This window comes from Equus quagga, chromosome 5 (assembly GCF_021613505.1).
Source record: "Equus quagga isolate Etosha38 chromosome 5, UCLA_HA_Equagga_1.0, whole genome shotgun sequence".
NCBI lineage: Eukaryota > Metazoa > Chordata > Mammalia > Perissodactyla > Equidae > Equus > Equus quagga.
Window position 1 is genome coordinate 81,480,291 of NC_060271.1, and position 19,380 is coordinate 81,499,670.

The following is a 19,380-nucleotide window of genomic DNA, read 5'->3' on the forward strand; positions in this document are numbered from 1 at the left end:
CCTTCAAAATGTCACTCTACAAATCCAAAGTAAACTTGCATTTCCTGTTATCCTAACACAGCATCTCTGTGTAACCTTTCAAGCCATGGCAACACTACACCTCATTTCCATTCATCTTCAGAGAGGGGTTGGGTCCAAAGGCTTGCCTGCCTGGGAAGTCTTCTTGGGAAGGTGTTGATGTCTTTGAGTTTAACCCTCAGGAGTTTCTTATCTTAGATTTGAGATTGTGGTTAACAAGAGAGGGAAGGCAGACTTGAGCAACACCACAACTGAAAGAGGAGAAAAAGGAAGAACTCTGTAGAGGACGCCTGTCCGGCTTCCACACTGTGACTACTCGGGGATATTTCAAAATGTTTTCAAATAGCATGTACTTTCTGGATACATGAGAGCATTTCCAAGTATGAGGAAAACTAACTGAATGCTTCAAATGTCTGGAGTTATGCCAAGGCCAGGAATTCCAGATGTTTGTAAAGAAGCCATTGCCTATCTCTGTTTAAATATGGAAGGGGGTTTTAAGATGTTAAGGAGGGGAAAAAGGTATATCCCTCAATTCTTCCTTTTTAAAAACAAGGTGGTACCTACTCCATAAGCCTGTCAGGAGGACGAGACTAGTGTGAGTGGTTTGTCAATAGACATGAGGATCCGCCCTGTCCTCCTGGCTCTTTCTACCTCTCAGGGCTGTTGTGGCAAAAAGACGTGAAACATTTAAAGGGACAAAGCACTATAGAAAATGCATTATTTTATTACGGTTTGTCACTGCAGATACTGAATCAATAATCATCTGTGTGATGGATGCCAGATGTAAATAATAACCAGGGCTCCTGGCCATGTGCCTCCCATAATGGGTCTTCCTCATCCCTCCTGGACAGTGACATGAATCACATATGCCTTTAAATGAAGAACTTCCCTGCTACAAATGTCTTGTGAAAGTGCCAGTGTTATGATAATTCATTTTTCGCATGAAATGTACTTAGTTTTACTCCCATATTCCTGTATTTCATGTTAGGTATTCACCACGATGAGAGTTTCTTGGCTACCCCAAGCAAGAATCATCCAGATTGAAAAAAAATTCCAGAATCTACACATGTAAGCTTAACAGTTTGGCTTTTGGTTTAGTCAGAATTGATACATTTAGACCATCTACTTTTCACTCTTGTGCTTGAGAGTCCCCAATATTTTGTTAAGGAACGTCAAGCGTCATAAGCCCTAACCTGCTAGTGCCGGCACGGCCACCTGAAAGTAACTTAGCACACATGTTGGCGGACTGGGAAACAAGTACCCTGTGCCTTTCCTGATGGGAAACAAGGGTGCTGTAGGGGCTAGCTATGTCCTTGCTGGAGGCCTTTCCAGGAGGGAAGACCCTTCTCTGAACGGTCCCCTGTGTGGCCTTACTAGAAGAACAGGCTGGGAATGCCCTTCCCTGAAGCAAGCTGAAGAAACCACAAACTCTGCAAGGACTTACTGAGAGTGACTGACTCGTTGATCTTGAAGCTGCAGAGGACTCTGTCCACGTTGCGGGCGTGTCGGAAGCCGTTTCCTCTCACGACGACTTGAAACGATTCTGAAATGAACAATGACGAGACACGTTATTTGACTGCAGACCACTAACCTTAAGTTTCCCATCTGCCCTGACTTAGGGCATTTGTTAACTATTTCAGGCTTAAAATATTCAACAATTAGCTCAGGTTGGAAACCAAAAGCAACCATGAGGGTGCCTTTTACGATTTACCATCTCCTTCTCACTAGGCGTCCCCTGAGGAAGGCACACAGCTTCTTGCTTTGAATTCCCACCTTCCTGCCTCTGCTCTTGCTGTTCCCTCTAGCCCCCCGTTCCTCCCCTCTCTCTGTCATTCAAATGTGACCCATCTCTCAAGTCCTGGCAGTTTTAAAACAGTGATCTCTGCAGCCAGAAGGCCACAGGGGAGGGCTCTCCACTTCTATAATCAACTCAACTCCTCTGTGTGTCTCTTTTACATATTGGATGCCCCCAAAATGATTTCTTTAGAGCTCAAGGTGCCTCACATTTTTTGAAAACCACTGCCTTATGGCATTCACAGTCTGTCCTGAACAATGTAGCCTGTGATTATGCACCGTCCAGTGTTGTTCTTTATTCTTTTCTTCCAGAACTAGAAAGCATTCCTTTAGGTTGGTCATTGTTGGATACTGCTCGGCCCTCCTGTCTCTGCTGGGCACACAGCAGTCATATCTAGTGTTATGTAGGAATAACTGTACTTAATGACAAATCAAAGTCTTGCTTTTTGGTGGCCAGTTGTCAAGCATTACCTGTTTGACCTGACGTTGGCCCCTTAGTGTCGCTGGTCCTCATTTTTCTCTGAATAGAAGAGACAGTATATCTTGCCGGTCTCTAGCTCTGCATGTTAATTTCACATTGGCATAGCGCATGTTGAACTAATAGATGTTAATAAGATCCTTACAAAGTAAAAATAATGATCTTTTACAAGAGTCTTACCAAGGGAAAAACCCAACTAATTAATTAGTTAAATGTTCAGGAATATTTGCATAAGTTTGATGATAACTAATAGTCAATACTCCACTTTTATTTTTGTTATCCTTTTGTGTATAAAAATTGGAGCTTGGGATAATGCTATGTGGCATAAAAAAAGAAATAGACTGAAAGTCAGAGGAAAAATGCAATATTTGTGGAAGTAAATCTTAAACTATAAATTGCTATTCAAATGGAGATTTTTGTTGGAAGAAGAATGGAATTAGACCACTAGCATATGAGACTCTTCCAAACTTTAATAAACGTCATAAGCTTATGTCACCTTCATTCCCGGGAAACTAATGTAGAGATCATGTTTGTCAAGAGAAGAATAAGTGATGTTAAGTGCTCCCTGTGGGCCAAGCCCTGTGCTAAGTGTCATATGTGTCTGATGTCATTTAAACCTCACCACAGCCCAGGGAGGTACCAATGAGAAAACTGAGCTTAGTGAGGTTAAGTAATTGTCCAGGATCACATGGCTAGTAGGTGTCAGAACCGGAAGTGGAATCCAGGTCTGCAGGCATCAAACGCCATGCCCTTAGAACTCAGCCATTCTGCTCTTTATCATTATGCCAAAATGCATCCTCATTGTCTTGTGACCTATGACGAACTCAGAGATGGACGTTGTGATTTTTTTAAAGCTTATTTTATTTTTATTTTAGGCAGGTTTACCCATTTTGCAGAAAAGTGGAGCTGGCCTGGATGGGAAGCAAGGAACCAAAACCGAAGTAAAAGAACCCAGAGGTGCTGAAGGTGCCACCAAGAGGACAAGTTTGAATAGAATGCTTCTTGGAAGTATAAAGGACCTTAACAATATGGAAATTGAGATTTTGACATTTTAAATGACTTGTCCAAGGTCATGAAATTACTAAGAAGCAAAACTGGAACTCGTATCCAAGTGTTTGTTGCCTTAGTGTCGAACTACGTTAACTAAGGTCACGGGCAAATGGCTTTTCAGGACCATAAGTCCTACGAGTGTTAAGGGTTTATAAATGCATGTTGATGCTTATATGTGATTCTAAGTTTAGAAGGATGGACTTAATAGTTTTCTTTAAAGTCTGCCTGGCAGGGGACCGATGATGCAGTTGGTTCAACAAGCATTTCATTAAGTGTCAAGCACTGTGGAAGAATCTTATTGTATCTTATTTACTCAGTTAAGCCTATAGAAACCTATTTCTATTTTTAGTTTGAATGCTAGACATCCAGAAATCTGCTGTTGGACACTTTTGCTGATTCCAAATGTTTTCTGCCTCATTGCTGTTTCTAGTTCTCTTGTTTTCTTAAAGAACAGTGGAAGGAGAGAAGACTCTGGAAACGCAGGCGGCATGCCAAGGTCTCTTCTCTAACACCATGTTCTAGCATTACCAGTTCAGATGCTGAGTCTTCTATAAAAGAGGCTGCCCGCATGTCTGCTCGGCCCTGCCTCGGGGTGTTTAGGAAGAAAGACAGCAGGAATCCATGATGTGGTCATGTGGAAACCAAACAATTTAACCCCTTAGGCCTGGGGGGAAGATGGAAGCAATGATGTTGTGGGAAGCATAGCAGAGCAGAGGAGAGCTCCCACCCTGCCTGGCACAGTTTCTGGGTCAGTCCGCACATTTGGTTTCCAGAAGAGCCCGGACATCTGACCTTGCAGCCGGACTGGAATGTCAGCTCTTCACACATAGAAGTTATGTAACAAAACCCTGTCAAATGAACCCACCAGCAAGTGAGAACAGGGACACACCAGAACCAGGGCATAGCGATTTTACTCCTTTTATGCACAAAGCCCCAAACCTACCTTTCACAACATTGTATAGTTAAGTGTTTGTAGGCAATTTGCACGTTGGGTTACAGCTCTTACAAGAAGTGCCTAAAGACTGTAGAGTTTTAGGGAGAAATTTCTACTTGAAAATTATCTTTAATCTAATCTTTTAAGATACATATTTTTAAAGGTATCTTTAAGACATCTTTAAGACATATGTTCATTATGATTCTTTTGTCACTCTTATTCTCAATTATAATTTAAGCCTCCTGATCGTAGAGGCTATCTTTTCTATTTCTTCAGAATTTTTGACTGTGCCCAACCCAGGGCTGAGACAGTCTCAGTATAAGCTCATTGAATGAAGAAATAAGTGACAAACATTTATATAGGAAGGGAATAAAGGGCAAAAAATAGTGGTCATTTATTCAGGTACCAGTCAGGTTTAATTCTGTTTATTTTCTGAGGCTTAATAAGGTCAATGAATGAAAAGATGCTCATCATTAGCCATTAGGGAAATGCAAATCAAAACCACAACGAGATACCACTCCATACTCACTTGAATGGTATAATAAAAGAGATGGATGCTAACAAGTGTTGGTGAAGAAATTAGAGCCCTCATACATTGCTGGTGGGAATGTAAAATGGTGCAGCTGTTTTGTAAAATAGTTTGGTAATTCCTCAAAAAGTTAAACATATCCACCCCTAGGTATATATCCAAGAGAACTGAAAATGTATGTCTACAGAAAACTTGTATGTGTGTGTTCACAGTAGCATTATTCATAGTAGCCCAAAAGTGGAAACAACCCAAATGTCTATCAACTGATGACTATGGCATTCAATACAATGGAATATCATTCACCCATAAAAATAATCAAGTTTTGGCACATGCTGTGACAGGGATGAATTTTGAAAATGTTATGCTAAATGAAAGCAGCCAGATAGGAAAGGCTACATATTGCATGATTCCATTTATAGTGAAAAGTCCAGATTAGCAAATCCATAGGGGCAGAAAATAGATTGGCAGTTGCCAGGGCTGGAGGGAGGAGAAAATGGGAGAGTGATTGCTTAATAGGTATAGGGTTTCTTTGTAGGGTGATGAAAATATTCTGGAATTAGATAGTGGTTATGATTGTATAACTTTGTGAATATATTAAAAACTAATGAATTGTACTCTTTAAAAGGATGAATTTTATGGAATGTAAATTATAGCTCGATCGAAAAAAAGAAAAAAATTAAAGTCAGTGAATAATTTCACAAACATATTCCACTCTATTCCTTCCTTTTCCTTCTTTGTGTTTCTTTTTCTTTATCCTTTGTTTTTTTTTTTTGAAATGTGGGAAACATAATTTTGAGCTGATCTCAATAAAGAATGCCTATCATTCACTGTATCTGAAAATAAGACATCTGTATATTCTCCATTTGCTCTGGCCCTCCAAGATTTTTGCACAAAATCACTGTTAGTGATACTTCGTCTTGAGGGTGAGTTTGAATTTGCTCTCCTGTTGGATGCTTACTGTGACACATAACATCTAAAATAGGATATAGAGAATAATGTATATTAAGTGCTTTCTGATGCCTAAATTATTCTAGAACTTTAAAATTTTTATAGCTATTTATTTACTTATAACAGCTTTAGTGAGGTATAATTGACATACAATAACTTGCACATAAAGTGTGTAACTTGATAAGTTTTGACATAGGTATGTAATCATGGGGCAATACCACAATCAAGTTAGTGAACAGGTCCGCCATCCTCGAAAGTTGCCATATGCTCCTTTGTAATCTCTCCCTTCTCACTCCTGCCCACCTCCACTCCCAGGCAATCACTGATCTGCCCTCTGTCACTGTAGCGTAGTCTGCATTTTCTAGAATTTCATATAAATGGAATCATACAGTAAGTAATTGTTTTGTTTGGCTTCTTTCACTCAGCATAATTATTTTAAGACTCATTCATAATTATTTTGACATTTATGCCCAATCTATTCCTCTTTATTGCTGAAAACTATACATTGTATGGATGAGCCACAATTTGTTTAGCCATTTACCTGTTGATAAACATTTGAGTTGCTCAGTTTTTGGCTATTAAAAACAGAGCCGTTACAGACATTTGTGTGCAAGTCTTTGTCTGGACATAGATTTCCTTTTCTCTGGGGTAAATACCTAGGAGTAAAATGGCCAGGTCGTATAGTAGGTGCTTGTTTAATTTTTCAGGAAACTGATAAAGCTGTTTTCCAAAGTGATTGGTCATTTTACATTCCCGCCAACAGTGTATGAGAGTTCTTCCTCCAAATAGAAATATCTTTAAGTGAAAAAGAAGACCGAGCAGAGAATTAAACAATCCATTCAGAAAGAGAGCCCAAGGGCCAAGCACTAGCGCTTTGAAAAGTAATGAAAAGACAAAGAAACGAAACCACTATTTGATGTTGCTTAAATGTGTCTGTTTTAAGCATCTAATTTCCAAATGGTAAACACGAAGCTTAAAACTACCTTCCTTTTGTGTTAACTCACCCAGTTTTATTATAAACAGTGGGAAGCAACGCAGTAAGAATAATGCAGCTGCTTCTGAAATGACAATGTGAGGAACTAATTATAACTTCCTTCCATTTCTGGAGCACAAAAACTTCAAATGAAAGTAGCTGGCAGGTTGCATACGATTCCAATTAGTTCCTTCCTGGAGTATTTGATTACATAGTACACTGCGAGCTGTTCAAGTTTGAGGCCAAATGAGTGTGACCAGAGGAAAACTGTGCTTAGGCAAAAAGGGTGCATTTCTCAGAGGGGAGCCAAACTAGGCAGGGCCAACCTAACAACGGGTCAATTCTCCTAATTACACGGAGGCTCATGTGCAAAGATATTTAATTAGGAACTTTTTAAAAGAGTCTATATTGGAAGGGAAGCAGAATTATTTAAATGCAGGTAATGTCAAAAGTGCTATAAAGGCTCTCCACACAGCAGGTAACTTCCTACATGTTTTAGAACGGGGACTGTAAATACAGAGACATAAGCACCATGCCAAATGTTCACCATGCTTGGCCTGAGCATTGGAGTGATAATAGGGAGTGGTAAGGAGTATGGTGAACTGGAAGGAGTACATGCTTCTCTGAAAGGGAAGTTATTCAGTCTCCAATAATCATTATCTTGCAATAAATACAGCCCCAGCGTTGCTAGAGTTGATTTTTCAAGAATAGATGAAAATCTGAATTTTTCGGTGAAATCAGATTTTGAAATGTTAGCAATAAATTTTTTTTTTTTTTAAATGCAGTGTGGATGAAAAAGGAACATATGTGCAGACCAGATAGCGTTTGTAGGCTAGGACTTTATAATCTCTGGGGGCAGGGGAGCTCTGGGAAGGCTCTTTCCCCAAACAGTTTCACCCAGGACACTGAATGAAATTCTTTTTGATCAGAGTAGGTTAGATATTCTCCCCTCTCCCTACTAAGACTTCTTGTTAAAATGTAAAATACTTCCAGGTTTACTTGCTTCTTCAGCTATTAAAAAATAATCAGCCATAAACACCTTAGCTGAAATAGAATTAAGTCTTTAGAAACTTAAAGTTGTAAAGGAGACCTCAAGGAGGATTTCTCTGGACAGATGGCATACGGTTACAGATGGCCATTCTGCTGTTGCTCACATGATTCTCAGGTGGGGAGCTCAGACCATCCTCTCCCTTGTTGGAAAGCTTTAGCTGTAAAAGTTGCACATATTACACCAAAATCTGCCTCCTTGAATTCCTCGCGTCTTCTCCATGGTGGGCTCCTAAAGCTATACATAGTAAGCCTAATAATTCCTTTCTGCAGGGGAATTCTCCAGATATCTGAAGATGCTCTGTGTCTCAATTCTTTGTCTAAATCTCTGTGGTTACTTCAGTCCTTCCTCATTCTAAAAGCATCTCATTCGTGCCCCCACTGTTCTCTGAGTAGATCTCTGCTCTAGCGCTTCACGCATGGTTTTGTAATTTATCTGAACATATGACTATCTCTCAGAGCAGACTGTGAGTTGCATGGGGAGTTGGGAGCATGCCCTATGCATTTTTTGTGTCATATCTTTTCACACTGCTTGGCCCGTGGTAGTCATTAAGAATTGATGGAAAGAAAGAAGTGAAGGAAGGAAGGAAGAAAGGAAGAAAGAGGGGAGGAAGGAAAAGAGGAAATAAAAAAGCAAGGAATGAAGAAGGAAATGAAAGAAAGGAAGGAAGAAAGAGTCAGTGAGTGAGTTTTTTTCCCTCTTCTTATTTTTTTCTTTTACAGAAAGGCAGCCTGCCACACACAGGGCTTCATTTGGATGTGTCCGGGGTCTGGAAAATTTGACTATCATACGCTCTCTATAAATGCACCTTCAGAGCTTGTTTGAAGGTTCGAGCAGAGAGCACAGCCACTGGTATACCCTTGACCGAAAAGCGGTCTTCCTCTGGGGAAGGTTGTCCTCTTCCACTGGGCCTGCAGCTTCGGGAGGGACACACGTGGAGTGGTGAGGGAGGAAGGGGACACCTGGCTAGCCAGCCAGATCAGCCAAATCACCCCTAGCAATCAATGGGGTAGCAGAGGTCGCAGCCAGATTGCCCTCACATCCTGAATGAGTTATTAATAAAGTTTCCAGATCCATCACCTCTTCTCCTTTGGATCTGCCTTTGTCAATGCCAATCTTAAAATGTGGGACTTGGGACCATGGTCTGAACCTGGAATAGTAGGACACGGAATTAATTCTCTTGACCTGGACACTGGATGGCTGTTGATGTACCCTGAGATTGTGTCAGCTTGTTTTTGGTCAGAGGCCTTCTTGTTGGTTATCAAAATAGCTACGATTATGTTTTTTTCTGTTTCCCTGCATGAGCTGTTACTAAGGCAGCTTTCCCTTAACCTGCTTGGATGTGAAATTGGCTATTAGAACCCAAGCTCAACATTTTATGTTTGTCCCATTACACTTCACCCTGTTATTTGCAGCCCAACATATAAAGATCTGCGCTGGATCTGTTTTATTGTCCACCCAGTGCGTTATCTTGCTGCCTCTCAGAGCTCAGTTTCCTGACAGAACCATGGCTGTTGCTGAGCTGTTGGTGATTGCAAGCTGAGATCACTGTCTTGGGGGAACGCAACTGTCGGCAGAGAGTGTCTTGAGCAGACAGGCATGGGTGGGGCTCCACAGCAGGGGCTGCTCTGGGGGGCAAGGAAGGGAAGTAATTCACAGAGAGTGAAGGGAGGGGGCTGAGAGGGCAGGTGTTTAATGAAAGCCAATTCTACCTTCTTCACAGATCTCTCTAGGCCTCAGCCCCACCATTATACTTTAGAAATATGAACAATCAGTTATTTCCTTGTTTATTTCTCCTCCACCATATACTGAGTTAATTAACCATTTTGTGGGTACTCTGAACTCTATCAATATTCTCCCCAACTTTCTTTCAGTAGAGAAACATATAGAAGTGTTTTTCTCATCTAGGTATGATGCTATCAACATCACAATTCTCATATTGACCTTCGATCCTTATTAAAATGATATTGATGAAAATAATGTTACCTTGTTTTATATAACAGTTTACACTTTTCAGAGCACGTTCACATAAACCCCTGGGTCCTCGCTGAGTCTAATGAAAACCACAGAGGGGGTATGCCAAGGTCTACTTGACAGGAGTCCATAGCCATGGACAGTGAAATGGGTTCCAGTGCTTCAGGAAAGCCATGCTTTCTCCAGAGAACGACCAGCAATAGACCTTCAAGCAAACCCACGGAAGAGCTTTTGGTGTCAGGATATCTTTTGGAAGTTTCATTTTTTTCTTAGTAAAGTTATTCTCTAATCAGCATGTTTTAACCCTTATGATTCTAACTCAAGAGAGATGGGAGCCTGCCTTTTCAAAACTTAGGGCTAGCTTCCATCGTGTTTTGTATTAATCTTTTTTCTAGAAGACATAAAAGAAATAGAATTGGATAATTTACAGCAATGCAGGACACTATTGTTTGTCCAAAAAAATATGTAATATTGCACATAAGCCAGAGATTTAAAAAATATCTAAAGAAAGATTCTTTGGATTGGATTTATTAAAGATTTGTCTATTTTATTGGCTCTACCAAAGAAACAGCTTTTAGAATAATTTATCAGTTGAACTGCTTTAATTTGTTTAAATTTATTAGTGCATTTTAATCTTTTTCCTGTATTTTTCTTAGCTTTTTAAAAATATCTTTTACTTTATTTATTTTTCTTTTCCATTTAAAAGAAACATATTAAAATCTATAAATTTGCTAGGATCAGAGCTTGTGGACCCTGATTTTCTGTATCATAGCCATTAAATTTATATATGTGGTCTTTCTATTGTCTTGAAGACCTCAATGGTATGTAAAGAAGATTTTGGTTTACTAATCTCTGATTCAAGAATTATTTTGTAAGATATTTTTCTATTGTCCAAGTGGTTGAGATTGTGTTTTTATTTTGGCTTTGTTCTATCTTTGGCTATTAATTTCTAATTTTGCTTCATTTTAACTGGATATTTCAAAGGTATGATAACTTCTTAAGGTTAAGTGAAAAAAGTTAATAAGGGTCAAATAGGCAAAAATCAGTGCATTGTTTGTGGAAGGAATATAGGAATCAAAACATTCAGTCAACATTCATCGATCACCTATTAAAAGTGCAACATACTCTGGGAGTGGGAAGTGGAGAGAAATAAGATTCCTTCTCTGTCCTCAAGAACCCTACAGGAGAGGAATTCATTGTGCTAGTGAATTAACAGAAGTTGCATTCATTGTACTCAGACTTTCTGATGTGCTACAAGTTACAACACATCCAACGGGATGGCTAAACTGCAAGTCTGGGTTTTCTTCATGAACGAAATAAGTGCACAATTAAGGAACTCCCTGTTGTCTAACTGTTTAGAATGAAGGAACTATAAACATTGTGGAGGTGGATTTACCTTGAAGCTAACGAACTCCAGTTGAGGCTCTTCGCTACACAGATCCCTTACAAGGCCCTGGCACTGGGTTCATGAGGTCATATGCTTCTGTCAAATTTGCAAAGGCAAGATTTTCCAATTCCTTTTCTTAAAGAGATTCTCCTGGATCTATCCCTGTGGCAACCACATTTGTCTCTGTCATCCGTGTTACCAGATAGCAATTTATTTAAAGGTCAGTAGATAATCTCTGTTGACTGCTTTTCTTTGGGAAATTTACACATATCTCTGAATAGCTAATCATCAAGTATTGTTAGCAACTTTATATGTTTACATGTATACTTAATGCTTTGTTGTTGGTACATATCATTCAGGGCATCTAACTCCTTGAAAGTCTTTCAGCTGTTCTAAAATATAGCCAAGAAAGGAATAAAATTCTCAAGGAATTACCTCATTTATACCAACAAAATATGCCATAAAGAATTGAAATGTATAGTGTTTGAAAAGCCTGAAAGTTCTTCCTCAATGTTTACTGCTTTGACGGGGTTGCATGATAAATTTTCTGTGATAAGTGGATAACTGGCACTTGGTATTTGGGGAAACTAGAAAGGTGATGTTAACAGTGAACTCTCAACAGCGAAAGATGTGGTCTCCTGGAGGACAGGGACTCTGGGAGAGAATTCATCCTTCTTGTATCTCTGGCACCTAGCACAGTGCCTGGCATTCAGTAGGTACTTAACAATACTTTTTAAATGAAAGAAAGAAGAGTGATGGGAAACCATGAGGAATTATACGAAAAGAGCCAGCATGGTTGAAGTTTTAGGTAGTCTGTTACAACACAAAACAACAGCAACACCTCAATTTTGATCAGTTAGGAAATACTGGGACTCAGAGAAGGCTGATTCTTTATACAAGTAGAGGCTTTCTGTATTAATAACACAATTAGAATGGCGCTTTACTGGGACGACTGGAGTTGACATCACCATTTTGTGAAGACTTGTAGATTGAACAATTAATTAAGATCAATATATTAATTACAGAGAGAGGCCACCACCAATTAAATAGCTAAATACATCAACATTTCAGGGGTGGCCTATGGTCTCTGTGATCATCTGGTATCTGTAGGGCTGCCATGAGGAAGAAGAGTTGAACCCCACTTCCATCCAAAGCGGGGTGTGGGTGGTGATGTGTGGGAGTCCAGAATTTCTGCAATACTCTGGTAATTAGCTCCCATGAAGGAGAGAATTTGGACAGACTTTCAAACAAATGACCTGTTGCTTCTTTCTTTTTGTTTTTCCCCAGAAGCAAATTTATTTAGCAATTTCTTCTCCTCTTTCTACCTTCCTTCTTCTTGCCCTGCCTCCCCTCCTCCCCACCAAAGAAGTAATCAGGTGATTTGAACTCAAAATATCATCATTTGTGTGAGAGCAATTAGCACTTAATTTCAGTTTACCTCCTGCACATATGGTGGATGGTTCAGCTGCTAGAATTTCAATGCAGGACTTCTTCAAAATCTAGGAGGAAAGGAAATCAAAAAGTCAAAGCACACCTATTTTGCTAAAACAGAGAAGTAGCGTTTTGATTTTAGCTGCCAAGATAGGAAGGTTCAAGGACGTTATGCTGTAGTGAGTAGGTGGATGGGGGTAACATTGGTACTAGCAGCGTTAATGTCAAACATCTAATGAGCCAGCATTGTGTTAGATGCTTCTGGGTGTCCCAAAAGGCAGAAGAATTATTCATTCATTTGTTATTTCGGCAGATATTTATGGGGTCTTTGATATGCCAATACTAGTTATGGAGAGGTTTAACATCTAGTCGGAGAAATGGGACTTACACTTGAAAAGGTAAATAACAATGCCGGTCCTATGTGGTAGGTGCAAGGGTCAAGGGGCGGAGGGTAGGAGCTACGGAGTTCATGGGGGAGATCCTTGGGCCTGGGATGCTGGGAAGGACTTCCTAGAAGAGGTGGGCGCTGAGGGCAGGAGTGGAGAGGAGAATTAGGGGGACATTAGGGTCTAGGGAGGGAATGGCATGAGCAAAGGTGAGAAAGTAGAAATACATAGACCTCTTTAGCTGGAACAAAAGGAGCTTAAAAAGTAGGAAAAAAAGAGGAATAATAGATACAGCTGGGGAGAGGTAGGATGGAGATGGCCAACCCTCCAGAGGAGATGCATTTTCAGATTACTCAGAGTTCCCTTTTTGTTAGAAAAGTCTGGAAAAATGTTGTGGGAGAGGGCTTTGCAGGCTGCTTGTTGTGCCCCATCTTCACGAGGACCCCCTAAGCCTTTGTTCAATGGAAATGTACTCTTTCCCCCAAATGAGAGTCTTGTAGGGCTGAGTGGAGAGTCTGGGGGAACGCCATGACCGCACAGGGAGTTAATAATGAAGACTCCTTCTGGCCAAAACAGGGTATCTGACTGGTAGGGTTTAAGCTTCTCTCCACCATTTATGAATCCCGCCTCTTGCTGAACATTGATTCTAAAATTTCAACCAAGCATTTTAAACAAGTGTATGTAGAACACTGAGTTAATTTACCAAGCAAATGCAGTATCTTCACTTGGGCCTTACTTAATTTGGAAACTGAGATGATTCAGAGGGCTGAAGAAAACCACTTCTCTATTTATGAAAGAAGCATTTGTTAAAGGAATTAATAGTGAAATTATAAAAGTTAAAGTCCGTGAAAGAAAAAAGCATCTTTTGGCATTGGGAAACACCTATTTATTTGCATTGACATATTTATTTATATATGCTTTTTTGTTCCAGCTTAAGTGATACATACACTACAAGAGACATTCAAATAAAAGATACAATAAATTACAAATGAGGAGGAAATGGATTAAAGGGAAAATAAGAGGAAGATGAAGTAAGGAGAATAGCATAGAAAAAAAGATACTCTGAGGAGCTCATTTCCTTGCTAGGAGTGGCTCATGGATTTAGTTCTAAGCTTTCTAGTAGCAAATGAGGACAGACACTGTTTATGAGACTTTCAATTTGTCTCAGACTAAAAGCAAACCAGTTTCTCAGAAGAGATAATATTTACCCATTCCAGAGAGAAATCTGGGCGTCCTCATAGAGAAGCATTGTGAAAGAAAATGAACTTGCTTCAGAAAATCTTTATCTAATGTAGATGACAAAACATTCAAAAATATTCATTGAAACAAGTTCCGCCACAACCACATATTTTAGGTATCTCTATAAATCCGAAAGTCATAAGAAGCACTTTTTCTTTTTTGACAATTCTAAAATTTAGAATTCCAGCTACTTATCTTGCCATTCCTTCTCATTTTTGTACAAGTTAGAGGTATTTTTGCACTTTGAGTCCTCTATTTGTTTTCAGCTTCCACCTGATTCCACTTGTTTCTTTTTGTCAGCATTTGCCTTATTTCTTCTGCCTCCGGCTTACCCAGCCACCTCCGCCCACCTTAAACACAGGTGCAGCCTCGGTTCCCCTCTAGTCCCTGAGCCTGTTCCGATGGGAGCAGGAAGAGCATGCTCCAAACTCCCCACATTCCACGCCCAGCTCAGTTAGAGTCAGTGGTCCTCACACACCTGGCTCAGGGAGCTGGTATCACCACTGAGCTCCTGAGTTCCCTTCACTGCCATTCTGTCTTGGGATACGGACCCAAGGATATATCCTGGGCATCTGTGTTTCCCTGCTGGCTTCTCCATCCTCCCCTTTCCAATGGTTGATCCAGTCCTTAAGGTCCCCTGGGACTGGGGCATGCCAGGATCCTGGTGTGCAGTGACTCATCCCAGATGACAACTGCTCTACCTGAATTGTGGTGACTGTCCACCCCCCACCCCCGAACTTGCTGCCACTGGGCTCTTCCAGCCGGAAAGGCCATCTCAGCCAGTGGTTGCTATGACTGAGGGAGGTAGCCACTACCTTCAACATGTCCTCAGGCACAAGTCTCCAAACAGGCCACACTGGAAGAAACAGAATTAACCCATATGGAGAAACTTATTAAATAGTGGCATTAGAACAAGACAAAGCTTTAAAAAATGTTTTAAGTAAAACTCCTCAGGCATTTGACATCCCTTAATAAATCACTTCATCATCCACAACTAAAGATTTCAAAACAGTCCAAGAATAGAAATTGAGCTATTGGAGCTATCTTGTCCCCATCCCCCAAACTCCACCAAAACACACAAATGAAATTTTCACCCATGTAAGTTCCCGACTTTGAACCAATGTTTTTGAACCAACTCTAATACTTAACCAGGGGTCGGTAAAGGAAACATCCATGAATCTTTCACCACGAAGACACACTAGCAGATTTTGTCATAATAAACACATGCTGTATTATTCTCTCAAAGTGTCTGCAATTAGCTGATAAATCTAAGGAGTGTATGAAGGGCCAAAAAATGTCAGCCAAGAGCTGTGATTCAATCCAGTAAAAACACAGCTTTCCCAGTCTTAAGTTAAAACATCTGGAAGGGATGCATTGCAGCCAATAGAGTAAATTTTATCAGCGAGGGGGATGGGCAGGATTTGTCTGGGACTGCGGCTTCTGTTAGTTTGAAATGTCTGGTTTCAAGAGGTCGAAGTCACAGTGGCATTGAGTGGATTTGGGGGGTTCCCTTGGTTATTAGCAGCCCAGACTGTATGGTAATCAGTCTGTCTGGACTGCAGCAGACAGCAGATCCGCTTAGGGACTGGAGACTGGATGGGGGTGGGGAGGTGGAGGGTCCCTCCCCCACTGGGGCAGTGGTAGCCATGGAGGAGGTGTGGACACAGCATTGGGAAATGCTGACAGGAAATCACCAAATGGAGTGGAAGGGACTCTCAGGGTCGGGGTGACATCCGAGGTGAGAGTATACTTGCCCTCCAAGGGAGACTGGGTCAAGACTGCCACATGCCTCAAGTATAATCCCATGTGAGGAGGTGGGTCCTGGTCCTGGGCCTGTACCTACCTGACCTATGTTCCTTGACACATTCTTTAACTTTTCTGAACCCCAGTTTTGTAGAACAGCTTAACATACTGAGTAATAATAGCTTGGAATCTGGAATCGAATTGCTTGGGTCAACTCACTCATAAGCAGTGTGACCTTGGGCAAGTTCCACAAACACTCTGGGTCTCTGTTTCCTCATTAGTAACAGTGGGGTCAGAAGAGTACCCACTGCCTGAGGTTGCTGAGTTGGAAAGATTAAATGAGATAATACAGGCAGATCCCATGGCACAGTGCCTGGAAGTCCTCAACTAATGGTAGCCATTATTCTTAAGAACTTGGGCTCTGCAGACAGATAAGATAGATTTGGGCTCTAAACAGATTGATGTTCAAATCCAAACACCGCCACTTGCTGGCCACGTGGACTTAGACAACTTATTAAATTTCTGAATCTTAGTTTTTTTCCTGTAGAATGGGAAAAAGAAAAATACTGATCTCAAAGGCATGTATGATGATAAAATGAATAATAGACATGAGCACAGGGATATTTAGTTTGTAAAATCAATTGGTCTTAGGTGGTAAAATTCAAATTGGATTGGAGAGTGAGATCAAGGAAAACTGACAAGGTTTGGTCTTAGAGATGGAACCAGACAGATGCGATTGGTCAGTAGATAGTTACTTGACAATCCTTGGGCCGCCAGCCAAAAAGTGCCCTTCGTAAGAATAAGCACCAAGAAATGCGCTCAGAAGAACTTTAGTAGTAAAGCACTTAGGAGAATGTCTGACATATATATGGTTCTCAAACAATAGTAGCTGTTACCATTACTTTGTTATTACTACAGCTCCTATTACTACTCTTGGGCAAAGACAGTAGCTTATATATGCGTCTATTCCATCATCTACTATTGGCCTCGTGCTGAGTTATATTTGCTGAAAAAAACTCGAAAGATGGCTAATAATATCTTCCTGCCACCTTTTGGACAGGTTTCAAAAAGAAGATAGATGGGAAAGCATGTTTGAAATCCATACAGAACTATATAAATGTAATGCGTTGCTACTGGTTGCTTTTACACACCTCATTAGATTGTTGGGGGAGTCAGAGAGGCAGCAGATGTCAAAGGACTTTCCCAAGTAATAAGAGCTATTTCATATATTTAAAGTGAAATCTATTGTGGACCAGTCCAGGTTGTATATAAGAGTTTATTTTTTTGGATTCTAAAAGCCTAAGATCCTTTCTCATGAAGTTCTCAATTTATGCAGAAATTTCTCAAGAATCCTTAAAGAATTCTGAATATTTGCACAGAGTTATTACGAGCTCTTCCTCTAACATAGCCATACCTGATTTGTTTTTTTCCTAATTGCTCTGCCTCCTTCCTCAATAAACCACCAATCTTTATTTACTTGGTCATTTCCTGCTGGAGGATTTTTGCGTGTGTGTTAACAAAAGACCAGCTTCTTTTATTCATTGCTGGTAGAATGGCCTTTTGCTTCCACATATCTTTCAGAAAGTCTTTCAGAGCATGTTCCTTGGTGTCTTATTTGTCACTAAGGGCATGTTCTGCTTTTAAGATGTCTGGAGCTTGAAGTAGGCTGGCCCACAGGTGGTAACTATCTATTGACCAATTACTTCTGTCCAGTTCTCTAAGACAAAAACTTAGTTTTTCTTGACCTCACTCTGTCACCCTCCAAATCCAATATAGATTTTGCCACCTAAGTCTTGGTGATGTTACCAATGAAATATTTCTTTATTCATTCACATTTTAGTATAAATTACCGTCCTTCAGAGGACTTATCATGGTTTATAACTATATACATATATTTTTGATTGTTTGGTCACTGTCTCTTTTCCTCCTTAGACTATAAACTCTACAAGGGCAAGGATTGGCTTTGTTTTTACCTACCTCTATATCCACAATGCAGGCAATAAATAAATATTTATTGAATAAATAAATGAATAAATGGCACAGTTTCCACATGGCCTCATAAACTTGCATTATAGCATGCTGTGTGTTGGTTTTCTTTTTCTCCGTAAATATAATGTGAGGGTCTTTTGAATACAAGGCCATATTCTGCATCTTGTAACACCTCCCTCCTCTTACTAAACACCACCATCTTTGGAGTCTGCCTTCCCAGGAGGCCTAATTCAACACCTCCATTTTCTTTAATGGCTTATATTTTTACACAGTAATGCTATAGGTGTATCATATCCCCATCTCTAAGGTCTAGACTGGGCTGCTTTGTAAAAGGACTTGATCCCTTTCCTTGGGAAAAATGTAAAGGTCTGGGTTTGGGGGATGGGGCTCAGGCTCCCACAGAAGAGCCACATAAACTATTACAGCTGATGGCAGAATGCACATTGCGTAAGTCTGGGGACCACTGCTTTAGAAAAGGCCAGGCAGCTTGGGACACACAACTGGCTCATCCATGCCTTTAGGACTGTCGATGTTGCCCTGTGGATTTTAAAACTATTTGATCTCTAATAAAATGTAAAAAAAAAAAAGATAGTCACCTTTCCTAACTAAATTCCGCTCCACACTTAAAACCAATAGGCATCCCTATTGTGAACTATGAACATGATCCTAGATTCATGTCACAGAATCTGAATTTAAAATAAAAACTACTGTTACACACACATCTTTCTGGGATTCATGTATTATTTTATGTATACTCATAAATTATACCAAATAAATATGCTAACATGAAAGAAACACATTTTTTAGGAGTCACTGAATTTTAGACAATAATGCTTTTCCACAAAACATGCAAAATTTTTTTTCTAAGAGGGGCACCCAGCTCGCTAAATAAATGCTACTCTCCTCTTGGTTAGTTTCACACTCAATGAGCATCTGATGTGGAGAAACGTAGGAAACAGATTCTGAAACTGAGGAAGCTCGTTTTTGTTCTATGAAACACTTTCCTCTCCTGTTTTCAGAAGGAAAGTTCAGATAGCTGTGAACTCCAAAACGTGGTTTATTTAGTAAGATGAGCTTGTTGACCTCCTGAATATTGGCAAAGGCAGTGGCCCTTCTTGGGAGCTGACCCCTGTGGCGTTTTATTGTTCTAAATTCTGCTATTGCTGTTCCGTGGGTCTTACCAGATTCCTAGATATCAGAGGAGGGCCTGGAAGGCGAGTGGGTGACCTGAGGATTAACTGAACATGCCCTCCTGCAATCTTTGTAGCCTCTTCAAGCTGTGGGAATTTTTTCTTACAGTTGGACTTTTTAATAAGCTGAATAGAAATAATAGCTTAGTTGAAATGCCTGGCCTGAATGCCTGCAAAGTCTGAGTCTAATTAATGACTGCTGAGGCAAACAATTTTTTAAAAAGATTTTGTGCTCACTATGGAAACTACAATTGATTCTATTTATGTTT

The 19,380-nt window shown here is 40.2% G+C and overlaps 1 protein-coding gene across 3 annotated transcripts in view; it reads right to left on the reverse strand.

Moving 5' to 3' along the window:
* The window catches only part of ANTXR1 (ANTXR cell adhesion molecule 1), a 219,166-nt gene that overhangs the window by 133,135 nt on the left and 66,651 nt on the right, over nt 1–19,380 (reverse strand). For all 3 annotated transcript variants that reach the window (XM_046660702.1, XM_046660703.1, XM_046660704.1), the window contains exons 9-10: nt 12,572–12,632; nt 1,463–1,561 (exon numbers count right to left, since the gene is read on the reverse strand). In XM_046660702.1, the coding sequence (XP_046516658.1) occupies nt 1,463–1,561; nt 12,572–12,632 (160 nt within the window). The remainder of the gene's footprint in view (nt 1–1,462; nt 1,562–12,571; nt 12,633–19,380) is intronic.